We start from the raw sequence: 22,768 nt of genomic DNA on the forward strand, positions 1-22,768 counted from the left end.
GGCTCGGGCAGGCAGGGACTGGATAATGGGGCAGGGGGGAGAAGGTAAGCAGGGATCCCCTGGCCCCCCAAATGCCTGCCCCGGTGCTAAGGCAGTCGGTGCTGGATGCTGTCCCGGGAAGAGAAGGCTGTGGGCGCTGTGCAGCGGGGATGGATCCAGGACTAGAGAGCTGCTGCCACCTCGTGCACGGAGAGCTGCTCCCACATACCCCCTTCCTAACCCCCCCAAAGAAGGGCCCAAAGGCGGCCAGAACCCCCAGGGGCAGGACTGGGTCATGCCGGCAAGGAAAGACACAGGCAACAACCAGAAAGTAAAACCAGAGCCCCCCATTTATTAGCAGTCGGTTCAACAGGACCTTACACCAGAGCTTGGGAGCCTCCCCCAGCACAGCCCCCATGGCCCCATGTGCAGCTACAGGGGCTGGGGCTGAAACATCCAGGTGGGAACCCTGCTGCCAGCGGGGCCCCTCACATGGCGAGTGAAACACATCCACCCCACTGCCCTGGCCCCACTCTGGCAGCATCCTGGGCACTGCATCCCCCTCGGGCAGAACCGCTGCCATCCCACATCCTGCCATCCAAGGGGAAATGTGGGCCCTTTTCCCGGTAAACCCGTGATGGCTCAGTGTCATCTGCCAACAGTTCCCAGGGCGTGGGAGGGGCTGCAGTTCTGTACGGCACCACCAGTACAAAGATGTGTCTCCCAGTGGGAAACCTTCCTGTTTCCCCACTGACTTTTGTCCACGTCACGTGTAACAACCAAAGAGACCACGTAAAACCCTCGGGGTTTAGGTACAAATTCTGGCACTGAAGAAAAACACCTCCCTGCAAAATGGGAACCAAATGAACACCCCCCCCCCCACCCCCGTAAAACCCAACATTATTAAAATACTTTCATTTTTAATATTCAAGAGGTTTGAAGTTCTCAGCATCCTTCTGATTGCCGTTATCCCAATGTCTGTTCTGTCCCCGAGCTCTCCTCCATGCCAGGGTGTGCCGAGCACCACTCAGCTTTACCACAGGAAACACCACATGTGTACAAGATTGCAGGATGGGCCTGGGGGTCATGAGCATACTGGGACCAGTATGCCCAGACCAGCATGCCAGCCCCTTCTCCTGCTAGGCCACAGTCCCACCATGCTGCCCATGGAGGGGGAGCCATAGGTTGAGGAGCTTGAAAATGACAACAGAGATGACAATAGAAATTGTGCCCCAGTCTTTGAAAGAAAAATCCACCTTGTTCTCAGCTTTTCCAAGTAGGTGTTGGGGGAATCCAGCAAACTCTCCTGTTTCCTGCCATGGGGCTGATGGCAGGAGTGGGTCTGGGTTCCTCTGTGCTTTGGGTCTCCACCAGCTCCATCCCTCTGCTCCAGCTCAGCGAAGTCACCACCAGTGCACCAGAATGGCTGGACCAGGACCATCCTCAGACCAGGAGGTGAGGGACAGCTCTGGTGCTGCCCTCGGGCCCAAGGCAGTTGGAATCCATTTTGAGCAGAGAAAGGGGGAATTTATGCCACTTCCCTATACCAGAGCAGGGTGGGAAGGGACCAGGAATTACAAAGGAAAAATAAAATGAAAGAGATACAGGTGTGGGGCAGGTGGAGAGGTGGGAGCACAGGGATTGCAGAGTCGGATCACTGCTCAGGCAGCCTCCAGTGGAGCCCTGTGCTCCTGGGGGTCCCCTCCAAGCCTCTGGTGCAGCCATACGCTCCTGGGGGTCCCCTCCAAGCCTCCAGTGATGCTGTGCGCTCCTGGGGTCCCCTCCAAGGCTCGGTATTGCTGAGAAGGTCCTGCTGGCACAGGGTCAGCCCCACTCAGGTACTGCTGGGGGGTGGCAGCAGTAGCAGCTACCTGGTGCTCTGCAGCTCCTCCCGCAGCCAGGTGGGCAATGTCTGCCCCATTTTGTACAGGAGCTTGGAGAGCTCTATGTTATGGTCCCTGTAATAGTCCCGCAGGAAGGCGCGTGACTGCAACAGGAGAGCAAAGAGGAGCGTCAGGGGGACCAGCCCAGAGCCCGCCAGCCCAGCACAGCCCTGCTCAGGACCAGCCCAGAAGGCTTTCTGCATACTCACATCTGAATCCATCTCAGGGTACTTCCTCCCTTTGCTCTTTCCCAAGCATTTTGTTTTCCCTCCATCCAGAAGCTGACACCAGAATCCTTTCTTTGGATCAAACCTGAAAAGTAAGAGCTCTGCCTCAGCCCTCTTACCCACCTCACACCTTCCATGGACATCCTGCCCAGCAGGTCCCACAGGGCACTTCTCCAACTCTAGAACCCACAGCCCAGCTAACATCTTGTCATCAACCCGCTGGTACAACAGGTTCTCCTACAGCTGTGCAATAAGCAGTCCACCAAGGCTCATTCATTGCCCTATTGAGGGAGCACAGAGTCTACCTGGGTTTAACTACCATTTTCTGTGGCACTTTTGTCCCTGGATGCCCTCAAGTGCCCCACAGCACCTGGGTGGACATACATATAGGCAAGCCCTGGCAGAGGTAAATTACTATTTCTCTAGGAGCTCTGGAGACTTCTCAGAGTGGGGTTTAATGGAAGGCTCAGAGCAAGGTGACACCTGCAGAGGTACCACACAGCCAGCAGCTGCTCTCAAGCATGTACAAGGAGATGGAGTGCCAGGGCTCAATACCATCATCTGTGCCACAAATGCACTCCTGAACTCTGCTCCAGAAGCCCAGGACTGCTCTTGGGCTGCCTGGAGTGACCTCACTGTGGTGTCTGGATAGGTCTCAGGAAAAAGCCTGGCCTCATCAAAATCAACAGCAGCTCTGTAGAGAGGCCCAGGGCTGGGGGCTGCTCTGGGGCAGTGCTGGGTGTCCCCTGGCCAACCCACTGCATGGGAGCCACGGCAGGGTGGAGGAAGGAGAAGTTGGGGGAAGGACTCACGCCAGGGTCTTGTGATAATCAATGAAGTTGGTCACACCGAGGAATTTCTGGACTGTCTCCATCACTTTGGCAGGTTCTGTTCGGAGCAGCTTGCCATCCAGCACCAGGATCTGCAAGGAGCAAAGCAGGGTGGTGAGGTGTCACTGGCTCCCAGCCCTGCTCTCCTGAGGCAAGAGGACACCTTTACCATACCTTTGGACATCTCAGAGCCAAATCTGCCACCAGCCTGCACAAGGGCCTCCACTAAATATCAATGTGCCCTGGTGCTCCCTTACACTGGATGTAGGAAAATGAAATGCAACTAAAAGCCAGGGCCAGGACCCACCAGAACAACATCAGAGCTTCTGCTCAGGGCTACCCAGCCCACAGGCAGCTGGGATTGCAACACAGCTATTACACTAGCAGCAGGCAACTAGAAAGACTTCATGAGGTTAATTGACAGCGGAAAAATCATTCAGGGATTGATCCCATACTCTCCAGCAGTGCTGCACTGTGCGGGTCACAGCAGGGCTGGCATCCAGCTCCCATTTTCCCTGCAGATGGCTTGAACTGTGGGCAGCTTCACCTGCTATTTTTGTCCTGTTCGATGCCGTGGTGACACCAGACAGGGCAGCCCCAGGGGGGTCTGTGGCCAAAACAGTGACCCCACAGAGCCACCCACAGCCCTCTGCCCCCACTCCCTTTCAACCCTGCTGTGACAACCCACACAAGGACATCTTCGTATGTTATCCATCATCAGGTCCCCTTCTTGCACAGCACCTCCCCTGTGCCCCCTCTCCAAGTAATTTTACTTCTCCCCCCATGGTTTTTTAGGGTGCAAGATAAACAGCTCCCATGGGAGCAACTCCACAGTGGACCTCGGATCCAAGAGCTCTTTCCCCCACACCCTTGCTTGCGTGAGGGCTCTCCCCAGCTGCTGCCACTGTAGGACTGGGGTGCTCCCATCCCTACCTGGTTGGCGTGGTAGCTGTTGAGCCAGCGCTCGATGTGGGTGGCGTACCAGCCCGGCACCAGGCAGCGGTTCTGCAGGGTCCGCAGCTTCGGGGCGGCCTCGGGCCCCGCTGTGATCACCTCGTGGAAGGTGTATTTCAGGGCAACCGGGTCATCGTGAGCTCGCTGGTGCTGTCAGGCAGGAGCAAGGCAGGTTTGCCCCCAGGGTAACCCAAATCCTGGGCTGCCCACAAGGTGCAGTGGCTTCCAGGCCACCAGGATGTGTCCTCATGCATCACATGTTCCACCAACTAGCGTGGCATCCGCAGTCATCCCACATCCCAAACCAAGCTCACCATCCCACAAGACCGCGCCATCCAGGGAAGAGGCAGAGGCTCACCTGATACCAGGAGTAGGCTCGATCTGCAGGGTTGATGAGGATGGTGATGATTTTGGCCTTGGACAGCAGGGCTGCAGCTCGCCGGGGAGCCACTTCAGAGTCAAAGTAGTTGGCACTTTTCTCAAAGTAGAAGTCAGAGGTGGTGTTGGAGGGGATGGGGAAGAATTCCATGTACCTGGGGGAGGAATAGTGTGAGGCTGGCAGACAGGCACCACAAGATGTCCCCAGCACCGCCCTCACAGGTGACATCTCAGACACTCAGAAGGGAAATCCCACAGCACCACTGCTCCCCCTTCCCAAAGTTACTGGCACTCCCAGCACAGTCCCCACAATGCAGAGACCCACCAGTCGATGCCCTTGTGATAGTTGTGTCCATTGAAGAACTGTATCTCCTCAAAGGTCTCTGAGCTGGGGTAGTTGCTGCTCAGGTCCGGGTGCATCCCCAGGAAGAGATAAAGGGCAGTTGTTCCTTTGGACAGACAGATAGAGTTGACATGGGCCAAATCTCCCTCCAAGCTCTGCTTCAGGGCAGGAGGGCTGAGAGAAGCTCTTTGGGAGTGTGGGAGTCCTGTCAAGCCTCCCAGCACTGAAGGTGAAGGGAAGCACCTGTTTTTTGAGGCCCGATGATGAGAAGCTTCGGGAATCGGTCACAGGTCTTTTCTTTGGACCAAATGTCCTTGTGCCGTTTGTCTTCACAGGGATCCTGAAACACAGCGTGGAGGATCAGAGACAGAGCAGTCTGGATGGGACCCCACACCACTGCTCAGCCCCTCCACCCTGAGCAGACACATGGGGAGGCCACCCTGCTTGGCAGGCAGGACAAAGACCGGGCTTATCTCCAGGTCTACAGGGCAAACCCCTTCCTGGCACTGCCTGCAGAACCAGCAAGAGGTGAAAAACCACTGCTTACCCAGGGAATCAGAGGGAAATCCAGGTTGGAAGCTACCTGAGGCTCAGAGCAGGGCCAGCTATACCCCACTACCCTCTCCCAGCACAACAAACAGGGTCACTCCCCCTATTAAAGGCACAGGGGTACCTGCCATAGCGGGTCCTTCTCCTCGGAAAAGATCTGGAAGTATTTCTGTGCCAGCTGCACTGGGGGCAATGTCTGCAGCTTCAAGTTGGTCCAGGAGTTGAGGAAGCGGACCAGGTGCTTGAAGGTGTACAAGCCCAGGCGGTCGTTGCCGTAATTGGACAGATGGGTCATGAAGATGCTGATCTGAAGCCGAGAGGACAGAGCAGGGGTTAGAGGAGCTTCACCCAGCAACCATCTCATGCATCTCATCCCACCCTGGCTGAGAACATTGGGGACATCTCCCATAGCAGTGCCAGGACAGCTCTGCAGGACACCTGTCTGTCTCTCCCCAGACAGTACTTACAGGGTTCAGGAGCACAGTCAGGAACAGTTCACCCCCATTGATGATTTTGTCCAGCTCACTGGAGCCACCAGGGTATTCATTGTAGAAAATAGTGTGCGTGAAGAGGCCACAGGTTTGCCGGGGAAGCACCTGGGGCAGGAAAAAAAAGATATGGATGGAACAGGCAGAAGAGCCAGGGCAATGAAATGGCCCCATGGTCTCCAGGCTTCCAGAGCTGGATCTCCTTCCCTTCCCAACAAAAAGAGGGAACCAGACCTCAACCTGTCTGAGGTCAGGACCAGTTATACTACTCCTCACCACCTTGACTTGAAAACATACACAGAAGGGAAGGATGTGAACAGATGGAAAAGCCAAAAACTGTCCTCACACAAGCTTCACCCATGCAGGATGAGCAAGAGGGAACAACCCCCTCAAACTGGAGCTGTGCAGAAACCACCTGCCGAGGTTCTGGTTTTGGTGGGGGAGGCAGGAGAAGAGAAGCACCAGAGAGAGCTGGGCACCCACCATGATGCCATTGTGGATGAAGCCGCGGCGGTAGCGAGCGGGTTTCAGGTGCGGATATTCCTCCGTGCTCGTCACTCTGATGGACCAAACCTGCTTCCAAGCCTCGTACAGCTGCACATGGACGGGGTACACGCCCGAGTGGTGGGGGGCCACAGCGTACCCCATGTCAGTGGGGATGCCATGCTCCTGCAGAGAAGAGAGTGGGGAATGGGTGACTGTGGAGACCCCAAAATCACAAACCAATCCCTCTCCATTCCCAGTTACAAACTGTCTAGTTGTGCCTCTGGAGGGCAACCAGGGAAGGGCTCTGCATCCTCTCCTAAGCCTGACTGTCTCCACAAAAGGAAGCCCAGGAACAGTCATGCTGGGTGGACACCCACTCCTCTGCTTCACTCAGACCATCCTCATCCCTGTCCTCTGCTGTCACCCACAGAACAGCCACAGCCAAGCTGTTCTGTGAAGAATGAGGAGATACAGTTATATAGGACTGCAGAGTGGTTTATATCAGTAGATACAAAACAGCCTGGAAATTCTGAGCTGGAACACTGCCCATCCTAAGTAGGAATGGTCTGGTCTAATTAAGCACTTGTAATTATCAGATAATAAATTCAAGTTAGTTTGAAGATCCCTTTCTTCGGCCAAAGGATCCAATTATTAATAGGTCTGGCAGTTTGGATTCAAGACAGCTGTCAATCAATCACAGCATGAACTGGTGCCACTGCAACACAAAGGACAGCCCAAAAGGACAGAGAACCCCTGAGCAAGCTGAAGGTCACAGCCTGCCTTTACAACCAAACATGTCCCTGCCAGCTCAGCCTGTAGAGGGAGTTTCCATCAGCCGCAGCCTCCTGGCACAGCCACCGCTCCAGGATCCCACATCATCACCCAGCACAGATTCACACGGTGCCAGGCTGAGCATCCCCCTGGGCTGCACCCTCTGCATCCCCACGGTGACAGGCCAGGTGGGCACAGCTGCAAGGCACAGACAGGGTCTCCCCTTGAACAGCCACTGGGGCAGCTCACTGCCACAGGAACAAGTTGGCTGCTGCAGATAAATCCTTTAGCTCTAGGTACTAGAGCATAAATGGATTTACCCACAGAGCTGCAACATGAGGGACATGACTTAATGTCACCAGGTCCCTCTGCTTCAGCAAGCAGGGGCTTTTCCCTGGGAATCTTCTTTGCTCCTCTTCTACCATCCTCCCCTCACCACAAGCAACCCCACTGGTAGCATCTTACTCACGACAGCGAATTTCTTGTTTAAGGTCATCTGCTCGGCGAGAACTGACTGGTTGTGGAAGAGGTGAGGCTGCATGTGGCTCCACATGTGGGGGAACCACCAGAACTCCTTCACGTAGGACAGCAGCAGGTCATCACCTTCATCCTCAGCATCAGTACCTGTGGCATGACACTTGCTGTCACCACCAAGCACGGAGAGCTGTGTGAGCAGCTGGGGCAGAGGGAGGGGCAGCCCCTCTTGGTGGCCAGGTGATGGAAGAATAGGGTGGGATGCCTAAGGACCCTCCTGCAGCCCCGAGAGTATCCTCTCTGAGCACCAACTGGTGCCCCAGCACCAGCTGTACGGCACCCACAGGAGAAGCGGTGCCCTTGCCCTCCTCACCTGTGTGGAAGAATTTCCCTGAGTATCCCAGGTTGAAGGTGAAGTTCGGGATGTGGGTGCGCAGCTCGTTCTGTGTGTCAAACAGTGCCTGGGAGAAGGGGAGAGAAAGCAAGGGGAGAAGGGGAGAGAAAGAAAGCACATGGCCTCAGGGACAGGTGCCACATCAGGGCAAACACCAATGTCCCTGAGAGCTCTGCAGAGTGGCTCCCAGAGGGACAGGGGAGGCTCTGAGGGCAGAAAGGTTCATCTCTGGAGCACCCCTGAGCAAGCACAAGTGTCCAGCCCTGCCCACCCAGCCAGGAGAGCACAGACTCACCTTGACATCTTCCACCTTCATGCGTGTGCCCTCCTTGCCCACAAAGATGTCATCGATGTCCACCAGGATGTAGCGGTCAAGGGGCAGGGACAACCTCTTGCCCGTCAGGAAGGAGACAGAGTCCACAAAGACCAACTTGTGCAGCCAGAAGTTGAGGTTGTTGCCGAAAAGCACTCTCTGGATGCCATCGTGGAGGCCCAAGTCCTGCATCACAGTGGTGTGCAGTGCAGCATCCACACTCATGTGCGGGATGGACTCGGCCGACTTGGTCTTGGCCAGGAGGACAGGCTCGTAGGTGGAGTGGTTGGACTGGAAGACAGTCCAGTCCTCCCCGGGGAGCACACCCTTCTCCACCTCACTGGGGCGTGTGATGTAGAGCAGGGGCGACTTGGGGTTGATGCTGCAGTCCTTCAGCGCCAGGTTGGAGTGGAGGAAGAGTGGGAAGCCCTTCAGCTGGGCACTCAGAAGGCTGTTCTCATTGGCCTGCACGGGGAAAATGGGAGCTAGAGGAGATGGGACACTGAAACAAGGCAGGGGCTCACAAGGAACACTAACAGCCATGGCAACAGAGGCAGTAGCTCACCACCCCTGGAGAACTGGGTTCTGGCTTCCCCCCACTTCCTCTCTGGAGCATGGGGTACCCTCATCCCCCTCACACACTCAGTCCTGCTCATGTCCTATATGCAAAGTGTCCCACGGCTGGGAGCACTTGGCAGGAGAAGGCTGCAGAGTAAAATACCTGTTTGTGCTTTTGGCAAACCCCAGCAAGGGTCACTGCTGGAAAACATGTGCTAAAAACAACTGGACTGATCCCAGAAGTGTGGTTTTTTCCTCAAAACCTCCAAAGGCTACACAGCCCTTCCAAAGGGAGAGAGCTAAGATGGTGCCCTTGCTAGAAGCTTGTGCCCCACACCAATTCATGCTGCTTGCAGAAAGCATGGGGAGGGCAAAGGCCCTGTGGGGCAGTAGGACACCAGGGCTCACACCCAGCCTGGCAGTGGGATCTTGGTTTGTCCCATGTACCCCCTTACCTTGAAGAAGCCGATGATGCCGACGCCGTACTCCACGCAGTACTTGTCCAGCAGCTCCCGGTTCCAGGCATCCAGGTTGACATACTTGAGGATGTTCTCGTAGATGATGAGGGCAAAGCGTCCCCGGTCCTTGTCGGTCAGCGTGGGCATGTCCCCCTTCCCCGGGGCAATCTCTGTCCTGTATTTGAAGCGACTTGACTCCAAAATGGCCACAATCTCCTGGCCCAGCTGGGAGTAGAGGCTCTCCACGAAGACCAGCACCAAGGGGTCTGTGCGGGAGGAGTCGGCCACCTTGAGGGTCTTCAGTGGCAGCAAACGGGAAGGGGCGACCTTGGGCTCGTCGCAGTCCGGCCCCGCCACGTCCCCAGAGGGCTCCAAGCCCCTTTTCCACCCATATAAATAATAAGCAGAGACGAAAACACTGAGCAGGCAGAAGGCAAAGAGCAGGAGCAACACCACCTGCGGAGAGAGCTGCCAGATACCCCGCCGGGCCCTGGCCAGCACAGTCATCCTTGCATCCGCTGGGTGAGGTGGGGCCCCTCTCCCCTGCCCGCCCCCTCCCCTCACGAGCCCCGGGGAGGGGAAGAAGCAACCAACCAACCAATAAAAAATTAGGTAAAATCAAACTGAATACTACTAATAAATTAAAATACTAGCAGGCTGCCTGTGCAGGCTCTCTCCCCTCCAGCAGTCGGGCGTCCCTCGCCGTCTGCTTCATGTCACCATGGCAGAGGCACCGAGAGTCCCCTTGCCGAGCCGAAATTCCTGTGGTGATGGCAGCAACGGCAGCAGCAGCTCCATGGCCTCAGCAGGGCGAGGGGGCGGCGGGCAGCCTTGGCGCGGTTCGTGGTGGGAATGTGGGCATGGTGGATCCCTGGTTCCCCGGCTCCACACAGCGCCCTGAGAGAGAGAGGTGGGATGAGAGGGCAGGGACGATGCCAACGCTGCCACTGTTATTTCTGCCCGTGTGACAGCCCCAGCAGAGTCCTCAGGAGCTCGCTGGCGTGCCAGGGCTTGCCACAATAACGCTGTGAGCTCCCAACAGCGCCGGGGATGGAGCGGGAATGCAGCACACAGCCACGCCATGGGATCCTGGCCGTGGGTGCACCTGGAGTGCAGGTGCATCACCAGGTGCTATGGAGAGGAGCCCCCAGCCCCCTGTGAATCTCTGGTACCTCAAGCAGCTGGAGAAGCAGCCCTATTCCTCCCTGTGCCCAGTGAGAGCCACGCTGTGCCAAGGAGAATGGGGGGAGGTCTGAGCCCCCATGGCCCAGCTCGGCTGGCAGGGAGGGACATGGGAGGGACATGGGCAGCCCGCCAGCCAGGCAGCTCAAGGCCAAGCCAGGAGCCGCCAGCCAAGGTCACTGAGATGGGCATGTGGGAGTGTCCACGCGGAGCCAAAGCAACCTTGGGAATATTCTTCCCTTCCCTGTGAAAAGCTCTTTTGAAAAAAAAAAAGGAAAACAATGAGCACTGCTTGACAGGAGGTGAAGCCACCTGGGGGACAGACTGATGCAGCTAATGTGTTTAAGGAAAAAAAGTGGCTTGCAGCACTGTCCCCAAACTCCTACCAGTGTTGGGGACAAGGGCAGGAGTCCCTGCTCCTCCCAGGGAGAGCTCCCTGTGTCCTGCCAGCACTGTGGCTGAGCACCCTCCCTGCTGACACCAGCTGGGCTCCTAACAGGATTAAACGTGGCCGACTGAGAGGCGCTGTGGATTACAGGCTGGGGCTTGGCAGGGTAATCCTGTCATCCCTGCCCTTCCCAGCAGAAACTCCCACTCCAGGCAGTGCTTCCCAACCCTGCCGACATGGCACTGCTTCAGCCAGGCCTCGGTAGGTGCTGCTGGCAGCCAATCTCCTTCCAGCCTCCATCGCTGTCTCCACCATCTCCATGACACACCAGCAACCTCCCCTTGCCGGCTGTGTGGAACACCTGGGTTTATTGACTTGTAATTTATCTTTGTGCACATAGATGATCTCCAGGCATGACCAAGAGAGGATGCACCTTCTCTCCTCAGCCCCTCGAGGTGTGTCTTGCCTGTTCCACCTCACTCCTTCAGCCCCTCCAGCATCCCTGGGACAACAGAACAGCCCTGCTGCGGTTTTGGGACAGGGCACTTCTCCAGGTCTGCTGATTTTAAGGATGTGCTTGCGCAGAGGGAGGCTCCCCTGCCTGCTTACAATCCCTAGGGATGCAGAGAGCTGGAAATGCATTATCCAGCACCCTGGCTGTGCCATCCCACTCCCTCTCCATTTCTTTCATCTGCCAGGAGCAGTGGGTACTGGCAGCTGCATTCCCACAGTGATATGCGGGCAAATGGCAGCAGTGGGTTTGATGCGAAGCGCCAGAGCCAGCACCTGATGGGCAGGACTGCGTGTCCATCCATGCACCACCCTCCATGAAACAGGGAATAGGGCTCTGCACCTACATCACCTGCCACTTCCAAGGGTGCTTCATTAGCCCATTCTCTCCTAAGAGCTTTTAATTACAGTACTTAATGACCAGGCTTTGGAGACAGCATCTCTGGCCAGACACCGGCTGAGTCTCCCCAGGCTGCCACGTCAAAGCCTGCAAAGGGCAGGGGGCCAGCACTGGACCCCCGGAGCAGCCAGGTGCGAGCTGGGACCGGGACAGGCAGCATCCCGCCTCAGGCACCTGTCAGTGTGGCAGGAAGCAGGCAGGAATCCTGCTCTGCTGTTTCACTGCCAGAGCAAACCCTCCATGGGGAGGATGCCAAGGGCTTTGGGGCAATGCTGCAGGGTGGGGATGCTCCTGCCCAGGGCTTTCCCCATGCAAGCGGGTGCTGGCTGCATCCTGCCCAGCAGACCCCTGCACATCCCTGGCACTGGTGGGAGAGCTGACAGCTTATTGCCGGGGAAGGAAGCAGGCTCATGACCAAAAGCACAAAAGAAGTCCTTGAGACCAACAGCTTTTCTAAAACAAAAAGGGAAATAAGATGGTAAAATTTAAAAAACCACAAGATCTGGCAAGGTGACAGCTGGGGTCAAACTTCCTTTTAACCTGATTTTTAGACGCTGCTCAGGTGCCTTTTAAAACCACAGTGATTATTTAAAAGGCACCAGCTGGAAATGTCAGCCTGAGTCCCACACACAGACCTCAGGCCCCCAGAAATGGAGCTGGCAGGCTCCCATCACCAAGCGGGTGCTCAGCCACAGCCGCACATCAAAGACCCCGGGAGAAAGAGCCCTGGAAAATGCTCTTTCCTCGTGGGTTTCTGAGCAATGCCCTGGAACAGACTCCGCTGGAGAGGACACTCAGTGAGGAGGCTTAGCCACCATGCTCTTAATCTGGCTGCCCTGACAAACACAATCAGCATCCAAGCAGCTTCCCGGCGTGGCTGGGAGCCCGGAGCACCCTGCGGAGCTGGATCTGACCCCAGGATGGGCAGGGAGCGCAACCAGGGGACAGGGAAGCCCTTTACTATCAGCTTGACTAAAGTACCTTTGCTTCTTCAAATCTAAGAGAGCTGCAGGAGGAAGGGAAAAATAGTTGAACAGCTTTTCAAAAACCACCCCCCAGTGCAGTTTGGGGACAGTGGTTTCTCCCTGCCCAGTTATATTCCACAAATACTCCCTGGGGAACCACTGCACCCCAGAAAGTCAGGGAGACTCTAGATGGGATGAGAGGGAATTTCCTTTAGTGGCTTACAGCACTCTTCCTTTAAATACCGGTGAGATTTTGTTGGGATGCAATGTGAGAATTAAATATAAGCAAGGAAGTGCAAGCAGATCTGGCGGAGAGGGAAGGGTCAGTGATCCCAGAAGACAACCACAGCAGGGTTTGATTTATTGGGGGGTGGAACAGGTCTGGCTGCAGGTGCAAGCAGTGAAGATCAGGCAGTTCACAAGTCCCAGCTGTTGGATAAATCAACTGTCCCAAGCCCATGGCCCAGAGATGGGAAGTGAGCTCAAAACCACAGGTGTGACAGAGTAAGAAATTGCTCACACATTTCCCTTGCACCATTTTGGAAAAGGCTGAAAGGAAGAAGCAGCCATCCACCTTCATGCAGAAGACACTCTGAGATTTTGTTCAAGAACCTCGGCCCCTGATTCTAGTAGCTCCCAAATCTCCAACATTCAACCCATAGAGATGAAGCCACATCCTAAACATCACAGCCAGATGGGTGACCCTGCTCTCCTCCTGCTGGCACCCTTTGGGTGGGCACCCCTGCTCCTCACTCCTCATCATTGCAGGGAGAGACCCACCACTGCTGGGTAATCACCTCGTCACCACCATGCCAGCTCCACTTCTCCTTGTAAGCCAGCCCTGGGGGTTAAGCATGGATGGAGGAGGATTTAGAGGCAGGATGCTAAATTGCATTGCACAGCTCAGCGATTTGCAATCACTCCCGCTCGCTCCAACACTTCCCCTATCCAACCACTGCAGGGAATGTGGACGGATCAGCCCCACCTACACATCTGCTGCATCTCCCACTTGAAGGCAAAACACTACTGGAAGGTCTAAATTTGGCCAGGCCAGGACTCAGACCCCCAGCAGACAGTGCTTATCCAACCCCACCTTTTGTCTCTCCCACACCTCACACACCCTCACCAGTATCCCCAGCGATCACCAACTGGTGCCCTGCAGCCCTGGGAATCAGCACTACCCGTAAAAGATGCACAAAAGGCAGCCAAATTATTATTAATAGGTTTAAATTCCCTCTAGAGGGAATCCCCTTCACTCACTGGTAATATTTAGAGGGCTACAGATCTAAAATCACTAAGCTAAGCACATCCTTAGAGAGAAGATTAATGCCATCACATTATTCAAGAGACAACTGCAAGCTCAAGACAGGGGAGGTTGCTTTGAAAATGAAAAAGTAATCAGCATGAAAAAATGGCCTTTAAACACCCACCTTTGCACCACCACCTTTATCAGCTCTAAATGATAGTGATCCCAGCTACAACTGGAAACATCTGCAGACAGCTGGAAGCACTGGCAAGGGAAAAGAGCTATCTCAGGGTGCAAAGGACCACTGTCTGTCCCGGTCCCCATCTCCTCCCTCCCCAGCCAGGCCTGCACCCACTGACCAAGAGAAGGCACAATCAGGAGATGATCTCCTTTACTGTGGTGTGTGGTGGTGTGATGATCCCACCAGCATGCTCCTGGAGCTGGGACACAAGCCCTGTGCCACAGGACATGAAGCTACAGCAGCCCAGGAAGAGGAACCCAGCATGAAAACTTCAACCACTGCAAAAACAGGAGTTTTTCCTCGTTTTGACAGCCTGGGTGAGCCTTTAGGATGGGCCCAAGAGACTTGGACAGAGGAGTGATCTGTATGGACATCCATTTGCCTCCTGCCAAGCTGCAAAGCCAGGGTGTCTGGGCAGGGGAGAGGGATGTGGAGCAGGCAGAGAGGGGAAAAACACAGAGAAGGACACAGAGGAGCAGAAAGGAGCTTGTCCCCATCACCCACTCGCCAGAGTTTTGGTAATGCCAGATAAGGAGGGTCTTATGTGGTAGATTACACAGGCTGTTTAAGCACTTTGCAAACAGTAGTTACAACCTACCAGGGAGAAAAACACCCTGCTGTGGGAGAGGGAGATTCCCAGTGCTGCTTTCCTGAGGACACCAGCCTTCCGCCGGTGCCCAAGAGGTGCCAAGTCAAAAATGGACAGTGGCAGCCCTAGCAGCTGACCTTGGAACAGGCAGTGACACGCAGTCCCTGATGCTGCTCCCACTGCAAACCCACCTGGCTCGGCTTCTCCCCTTCATGCACAGGCTGGATACGACCAAACACAAAGGAGTATCAGGAAAACTCATCCATGATTTATAAGGTCTGGAGAACTTCCACCCCAGGAGGACTTCAGCAGGAAAATCCTCCCTTCTTCTCAGCTCTTTTTTTTTTTAAGATCTGATTTATAGAGCCTGGCCAGAAATGAGCAGTTGGAGCATTCACCTGGATTGCTGAACCAAGCTTCACCTTGACACCTCTCTCCCCTCTGGAAATAAACCTCTGGCTCTGCTGCCCACCCCCTTCCTGCTCCTAGGGGAAAGAAACCACTATGAGCAATGAGCCCAGTGAAAGTGGTTAAGAATTTTCACTTTTAAAAAGTTATTTTTAGTCAAAGTGTCCAGCTCTGGAAGAGGCATTTTTGCACCCAGAAAGCCCTGTTAGCACTTCAGTTTTACTGTGAGAGATAAAAGTAATGTTTTTCTCAGGTTTTCTTCAAAAAAACAATCATGAGAACAGCTCACTGCTTGCAGAGGGATGGAAAAGCAAAGTTCTGTTTGTGACATGTATATGCTGAATTTTTAGGGGAGAAAAAAACCTGAATATATTTTTTTAAAAATTCAAATCCCTAAAAACTGGGTGAGGCTTCTGGAAGGCCATGATTAAAACTCTTCATGGCAGAGCAGCTGGCAAGCCCAGCTGGAGGGTGTCTAAGACTAGTTCTAGCAAACCCCACACCTTAAACCCACATACCAAGGTCCTGTCCCTGCTAATCCCCATCTCCCACCCCTTTCCCCACCCCTGTCAGTGAGGCTGTACAGAGGAAGCCTCTTCAGAGGTCACCCCATTTCTGATCCTGGGGCACCGGTGGCTCCCACCCTCCTTGTCCTCAGCACCCTGATCTGGAAGAGCACCTCTCCATCACCCAACACCCACATGAAACCAGTCTCCTCCACAAACTAGGCCAGCAATTAGCAGCAGCCATTAGCTTTCCTATGCCCCAGGGACACTGGGTTGGGCAGCTGATCCCTCAGCACCAATGATCCCCATCACCATCCCAACAAAACACCCCAACACCCCACAGCCAGGTTATGGTTTGGGTTGTGCTGCTGCAAGCCCCTCAGAAAAGCTGAAGCCCTTCACAGGTGACTCCTCCTCAGAGGTATTTTTTGTCCTTGAATCCTTGGGAACAGCCTCGGAGCAGAGCTTGGGGAATTCTCCCAAACCTTAATTGAAAGAGGCGCTTAACGAGGAGAGTTTCTTTTGTCTGTTAATTGAAACAGGTTCTTACCGACAAAACTCTCCATGAATTTTAAGTGGGTTCACAGGGGGAAAAAATCCACTCAGTGAATTGGGTTTTCCTGCTTCGAAATGTGCCGTGTCGGTTCCTGTGGCTTTCCAAGCACCCAAGAGCCTTTCTGGATAATCGGGGCCTGAATCCTGAGTATTTTAAAAAGAAAAAGGACGAGGGGAAAACAATCTCACATGCATTTTTATATTTCACTGGAGTGGCAGCCTGCCCTCTCACAAGCAGGTTGCATGAGGACTCCTACCCAAAAAAACACGGACTGAAAGCCCCTCGATGCCACCTTTTGCTGCCTCTGACAATTGGCTTGGCCACACTTTTCCTGCAGAGATGCTGGTCCTGCCACGAGTGTGAGGGTGACACTGGATCTCAGAGACCCTCGAAGCAGCAGCGATTCCCTGTGCTCAGGCACGGCAGCACTGCGAGCCCCATGGCATGGGCTGGCTGCTTCCTTTTCTTGACAGCTTCCCTAGTTGGTAGGAGAGCAGAGGCATCCTGCCACAGAACTGCCAGCTGTTCTGGGGACCACAGGCTGCCTTGTGAGTGCTAACCCAGCCCCAAACCAGCACTTTTGCAAAGCAGAATCCATAAAATCACAGCATGAACCAGCTCACAAAGAGCAACCGACCCCCACCAGTGCCCACGTTCCAGAGAAGTCCCTACAAGGATGGAGCTGCCTCCTCCTCCCAGGGGCTCCCTGCGATGCTACTGTCAGACCACATCCATCCTGCCTGATGCCCCAGTGCTTTGCTGAGCTGCCTCTGACCTCCACTTCCCTGCAGTCTGCCAGGACAGGCGCTGCCAGGAGCCCAAAGCACCCACAGGGCCAGGTGCTGGCAGCCAATATTGAATTAGAAGTCAGAGCAGTCCCTGCTGTGACGTGGGTGTGCTCCCGCCATGGCTCCCGGGGTGGCAGATCCTTTGGGAAGGGCTGGGCAGCACATGCTGACGCACAGGCAGGACACTTCCAGGGCCAGCATGCTCCAAGGTCATGACTGGGCCAGGCTGGAGGTCAGATCTTTTATTAGACCAATGGACACAGTTGGAAAAAGCGACACATTTTGGCCACGCAGGCATTCCTCAGGCCCAAGAGCACATCTGTTTTTTCCTAAAGGTATTAGTTAGGCTAATAAAAGACATTACCTCTGCATGCAAACTTTGTCACCCTTAAAATGTACCAGAGGCTGCAAGGCTCAGCAGCCCAGGGAAAACACAGGGAGCAGGAACAGGCACAGAGCACAGGGGACACTTGCAAGATTAGTTTTGTTTTCACCCCTAGAACAGCACTGGCAAAGCCCACACTTGCCCCCAACAAGCACAGCTGCTGCCTCTTGCCTCCCCTATTTTCAGATCCAGGTCTGAGGCTGCAAGAACCAAACAGCATGTCCATGGGAAGTCTGTTGCTTTGGTTTACCTGCTCCAGCATCAGTCCTGTCCTCTCCTTCTCCTCTGCAGGGGCTCCAAGGCAAGCAAATGCTCGAGGAACCAACCTGCCATGCTCCACCTGCACTGACTCCTTCCCTCCTGGCCTCAATCCCACTCTCCAACATAAATCCATGAGAGCAGCAGTGTACCAGCACAGCAAGGGATGGATCAAGGCCAATGGAAGAGACTGAAAATGGCCTGAGCCATGTGTCCAGGCATTGACAGCACTTGCAGCCGCACTTCAGGACTATGCAGTTAACACTTTTTAATGCATCTCCTTTCTTCAAGAGCTCCAAGCCCTGGGGCTGCAGGGTTGTACAAGGCTGTGAAGGTGCAGCTGGTGTTGGGAAGGAAGGGGAATACTCAGTGGGGTACTGACAAGTAGCTAGATGGTATCTGGGTTCTGCCAAGGCCAAGGCATGGGAAGCAGAGCCAGGAGAGCATCAGGCTACTCCATGGAGCAGGGACATCCTGGGGGCTGTCATCCTTCCTAACCATACCCAGAGCTATGGGATGAGACACACATCTCGGCAGAGAGAGCTGAGCCGGACACCCCTCACTGTACATCCAACCCTCAACACGCCCAAGCTCAGAGACTAGAAACACTTCTTCCCTGCTTTACACCAGTGAATGTAAATTCCAAGATATTTTGGGTTCCCTGGCAGAAGTAGGACAACAGGGCAGAAATCCTAGAAGAGAGTCTTGATCTCTCCAAGACAATCTCCATTTCCACAGCTTTGACCAGATCAGCATCAGAGCTGAACTTGGGGCATGCCCACCATAAATAACAGGGCAGTTCCTCTTGGGATACCTCCCATTAATGGATCTCTCGACCTTCATAAACCCCTTTTGGAAGGCTTGTACCAAGGTAGTGCAGAGGATTCTGTCCCCTTCCCAGGGCAAAAGACTGCAGCAAGGTCCTGCTGGTTTTGGGGAGGACGTGGGAAATGAGGTGCTCCCAGCCCCAGCCCCCTGGCCGCCAGCCACAGTCACACACAGGATTTACAGCTCGATATTGATTTGTCTTCTGCAAGCTCTGCCATTACAGTCGGTGGCTTTTGCAGGAAAACAACATGAATCATAAGTTACAGGCCACCATCTCTCCATGTCCGCAGGGTGTGACTCATCCAGCCCTTCATGGGTCCAGCATGACGGCTGCCCTGCTCCTCCACACCTGGGGACAGGCACAGAGCAGGCATGGGGGGCACCATCTCCCACTGGCACCTGGAGAGTGGTCTCAGCCCCTGAGGTTTGTAGGATGGTCTCCAAGAAAGTAGCATCACACTTTCCCTCCACTCCCCATGTCAAGTTCCAATATCACCAACACACACTTGACAAGCACAAAGCAATGCCACCAGAAACACACAAGGAAGTCAAGGGCTGTCATGGCGTCCTGAAGTTGGAATGGCTGGAAACATCAATGAGATAGACTGGAAGCCCCTGTCCTCTGAGGCCATGAAGCAAACACAAGACTTGGGAACTTAGTATCTTGCTTCCCTTGTCTTGAGTCCTAACCTTATTCTGGCAGGCTCTACCTCAACAGCCAAAATAAAAACACAAGTCATTAAGGTACATCTTGAAGGCAGAATTATAAAAAAAACCCCTTTCAAGCAAAACCCTCCAAGACCCACACACAAAAGAGCCAAGAGAACAGCTCCATCTCCAGTAGGCAGTCAGAAGCTGGCCAAGATCAGATACGTGGTGGGACCACAGCCCTCCATCCTCAGCCCAGCACCCAGAGATGTCCCAAAATCAAACCTGCTCATAAAAGCCTGTGGAAGGAGATGGGTAGGTGCTGATGGTGACACTCTGCAGCAGGGGCACACACGGCTGTGCCATACTTCAGCATGACACTGTACTGAAGAAAATATTAATCATTCCCTCTTCATTCCAGCCTGGGTTTTGACTTACGAGGTGTCTTTTTCCTTCAGTTTAAATAACCACCAACAGCACATCAAGTATGTCCTGTTCTACAGTACTGACAGAGCCACACAGGAAGGGGGGGAAAACCCAAAACAACCTGTAAGGGAAAGTCTGTTTGCCTGGGATGGATTTTCCATCCCCATCCAAACAAAATCATACCAGACCCACCAGCTTCCCAAAGGCACAAGAAGCGGGAAAGGCTTTGTGCGTGTGAGCTTCCCCATTAGCATCTGTGTCCTGCGCCTGCATCTCCAGGTTGGAAGGGACAAACTGGGGGCTGCAGCTGGTGGGGTGTCATGGCATGTACTGGGGCTGGGCAAGGTGACCCTGATGGGTGGCATGGGGAGGTCCTAGCTTCCCCATATCCACACATGGATGCCCCAGCCATGGAGTGGCACTGGGAAACATGAGTTTCGCCTTCACTGTCCTTGCCCAAAGTGAGCACTGACACAGGCAAAGGGAAGATGCCCGGCCATTCTGACAGAGACCAACAGCATTGGGGTTTATCTTCCGGCCATATCAAGTCCCGCACGTTTTTTCTATTGTTTAATTTCCTTCTTCTCCACCCACGGCAAGTTCACTCAGAAGAGAGGAACTTATTTCCTATTGAATTTGTCCTGGTTGTTTTATTTGGAAAAGGACAGCTTCCTCAGCCCTGGTCCCCATGTGCAGCCGAGGGGAGCAGGCATGAGGCTGCTCACCTCCCCATCTTCACCAGCCCAGCTCCAGTAAAAACAAATCTCGAGATGTGAGTAACAAAGATGCTGCTTTGCTGCAGGAAGAGCTGCTGTTCCAAGGCTGCCGGTGACAAAGGGGCACTGCAAGGTGCCGGTTTCCCAATCCTGTGAGCACCACCGTTAGTGGGAAGACAACCATCCCCACGGTGTGCTGTGGCAGCAGCTGGCTAGGATCACGAGACGGGAGAATCCCGGTGCTGTGATGTGACTGCAGTGCTGGGAGGGAGCACCAGCCTCGACGGGAAGAAAAGCCTTCCAGGTGATGCCAAAGGTCGCCCAAGATGGTGTGGCTTCTGTGCTGCCGGGAATCAGGGGCTGCCCCCATCTGCGGGGGACAGCCTGCCTGTGTGGTGGTGAAGGCAATACCAAACGACTTGGGAAGACTATACACAGCTATGCACGAGAGGCCCAGGAGCTCACCAGCAGCGGAGAAAATGCCAGGACCTCTTCCAGAGAGGGTGGTGAGGTGCTCCACAGGAGCGCCCGCCAGGCTGGGCAAGCCGTGCCATGCGCAAGGTGTGCACCTCCAGACCGGCTCTGGCCGCGCTACCCTGGTGCTCCGCTCCTGCACGATTTTAGCTACCACCACTCGCACTCCTCGGGAGCGGGGACGCCCCAGGCCTCGCACCCCGCGCCTGGCGCCGTGCTGCAGCTTGGCCTCGACTGCTCCTCGGCGGTGCCCGGCAGCGGCGGGGCGAGGGCACCCCCGGGCACCGCGCGGCCTCGCCGCCTCCTCCGAACCCCCATGCGGCGAGACCCCCTCGGCCTGGCGGAGCCGCGGGACGGCTCGGGGCGGGGGGCTCCCCGCCGGACCCCCGCTCCACCCGGCCGGCTCCTCCCGAGGGCACCGGGCCGTTCCGCCGCGGGGACGGGCGGGGAGAGACGCCGTTCCCGGGGGACGGGAGGAGCCGCCGGGCCCGGTTCCCGGCGCAGCCCGGCCGGGGCGGTGCGAGGCCCGGCGGCCCCGGCCCGCGCTGCCGCCCACCCGCTCCCCCGCCCGCCCTTTGTCTGCGCCGCCGCCCCGCTCGGGCCGTACCTGCCGCCGCCGGGCCCGCTCCGCTCCTCTCCGCTCCCCTCTGCCAGGCCGCCGCCGCCCGCTCCGCCGGCCCGGCCCCGCTCGGCGCGTCCCGCCCGCCGCCCGGGCAGGCACCGCCCCCGCCGCCCCCCGCCAGCACCGCCCCGGGGGCCGCGCGGGGCTCCGCGGCTCGGCCGGAGCCGGGGCTGGGCCGGGCTACCGCCGATCGCAGTGCCGGGGGCAGCGCGGGGTTTGGGGCTGCCCCTGCCGCACGTGCCCTGCCCAGCGCAGCCGGCGGCTCCTCGCCCCCTCCGGCCCCCGGGGTGACCGTGAGCCGGGCGATAATCCCGCGGCGGGAGGGCTCAGATCCCCGCGCCCGGGGTGCCTGTGATGATCCATGCGCCCGGCGATGCTCCCACCAGGGCCCCACATTCCCACTGTTTCCCGGGATCAGTACGATGGGGTGTCCAAAGGGTACAGCCCAGGCTGTGTGTTTGGTGTAACTGGGGTGTCAGGCTGATGGCTCCTACACAGAGCCTTTTCATCCTTCCCCCAGTGTGCACACACCCTTTGTGTCAGATTTTTAAAGTCAGTCAAGCCTGAGGTTGTCTCCAGCCTCCTCCCCATCCGCAGAACCCAAATGTCGTTTCAGGGTGCTGGTATCACATCGTTTCAGCTTTTCCTCCCTGACTTCAAGATAAGCTCAAGGGCCACATCCAAGTTACTGGCTGGCTGCCTCCGACCTGCATGCACACAAAATTCCCTTCATTCCTCAGAGAGGGGGAAAATGAGCTGCTCTACTCCTGCCCTGCCCTCGGAGGCTGCTGGCGGCTGGCCGGCATGTGGAGACACACTCCGGTCCAGAGTTAATGACCCACACGAGCCACCCAGGTCTGTGTCACTGCTCGTGTTAGAAGGGATGTGGTACTTTAAGACAAGCCTGTCAGGTTTCGTGTCCAGCCCATGGGGATAAGTTTCATGTCCAGCCCACAGGGATGAAATGTGGCAGGTCTGCTGGGTTCAGTTTAGGCAGCATAGTCTGGGAGAGTTTCTGACTGAACAAGAGTCGAGGAAGCAATTTCAATCAAATGGAACAAGCAGATAAACAAACAAAAGGAAAACAAGAAAGGAAATTGTAGGGAAAGAGACGCAAAGAATGGCAGGCTATTATGGCTGCACATTTTCTAAGTGTTCATTGAACTCAAAGACTTCTTATCCTTAAACATTTCACTTCCCCCACAAGCATTTTCTCTGAAGATCTCTGAATATTTTGCAAATGCCAAAGTTACTTGAAAGCTCAGAAAACAAAAAAGGACAAACAGCAAGTTTTTCAACTGTGAACTGCTGTAAAGGGTATTAAAGGGATTATTTTTTTTTCAGCCTTAAATGATTTGCAAACTCAGCCTGAAAAAAGTATCTCCCCTGGGAACAGCATTCTGAGGCCATGCTAACCTCCGCCAGAGGAGGTTCATGCACAAATCATTGAGCAAAAAGCCAGCAATGAGTAATCAAAGGCATGCACCAAACTCCAAGAACAATCTGCAGAATCCACAGTCTCAAGCGGTAAAGTTTTCCACGGAATA

General features: G+C 55.3%; 1 protein-coding gene across 1 annotated transcript; it reads right to left on the bottom strand.

Moving 5' to 3' along the window:
• Positions 1 to 311: 311 nt before the first annotated feature.
• On the bottom strand, positions 312 to 21,298 carry NDST1 (N-deacetylase and N-sulfotransferase 1). Its single transcript, XM_082291591.1, has 15 exons — positions 21,207 to 21,298; positions 9,083 to 9,982; positions 8,052 to 8,534; positions 7,736 to 7,823; positions 7,358 to 7,512; positions 6,115 to 6,300; positions 5,611 to 5,739; positions 5,268 to 5,450; positions 4,838 to 4,934; positions 4,577 to 4,700; positions 4,232 to 4,406; positions 3,853 to 4,023; positions 2,902 to 3,011; positions 2,072 to 2,174; positions 312 to 1,966 (listed from the first exon to the last, which is right to left on the bottom strand). The coding sequence occupies exons 2-15, from the start codon at positions 9,590 to 9,592 to the stop codon at positions 1,847 to 1,849; spliced, it is 2,634 nt and encodes an 877-aa protein (XP_082147717.1). The 5' UTR covers positions 9,593 to 9,982; positions 21,207 to 21,298; the 3' UTR covers positions 312 to 1,846.
• Positions 21,299 to 22,768: the final 1,470 nt, after the last annotated feature.

This window comes from Coloeus monedula, assembly GCF_965178545.1.
Source record: "Coloeus monedula genome assembly, chromosome: 15".
NCBI classification, from domain to species: domain Eukaryota; kingdom Metazoa; phylum Chordata; class Aves; order Passeriformes; family Corvidae; genus Coloeus; species Coloeus monedula.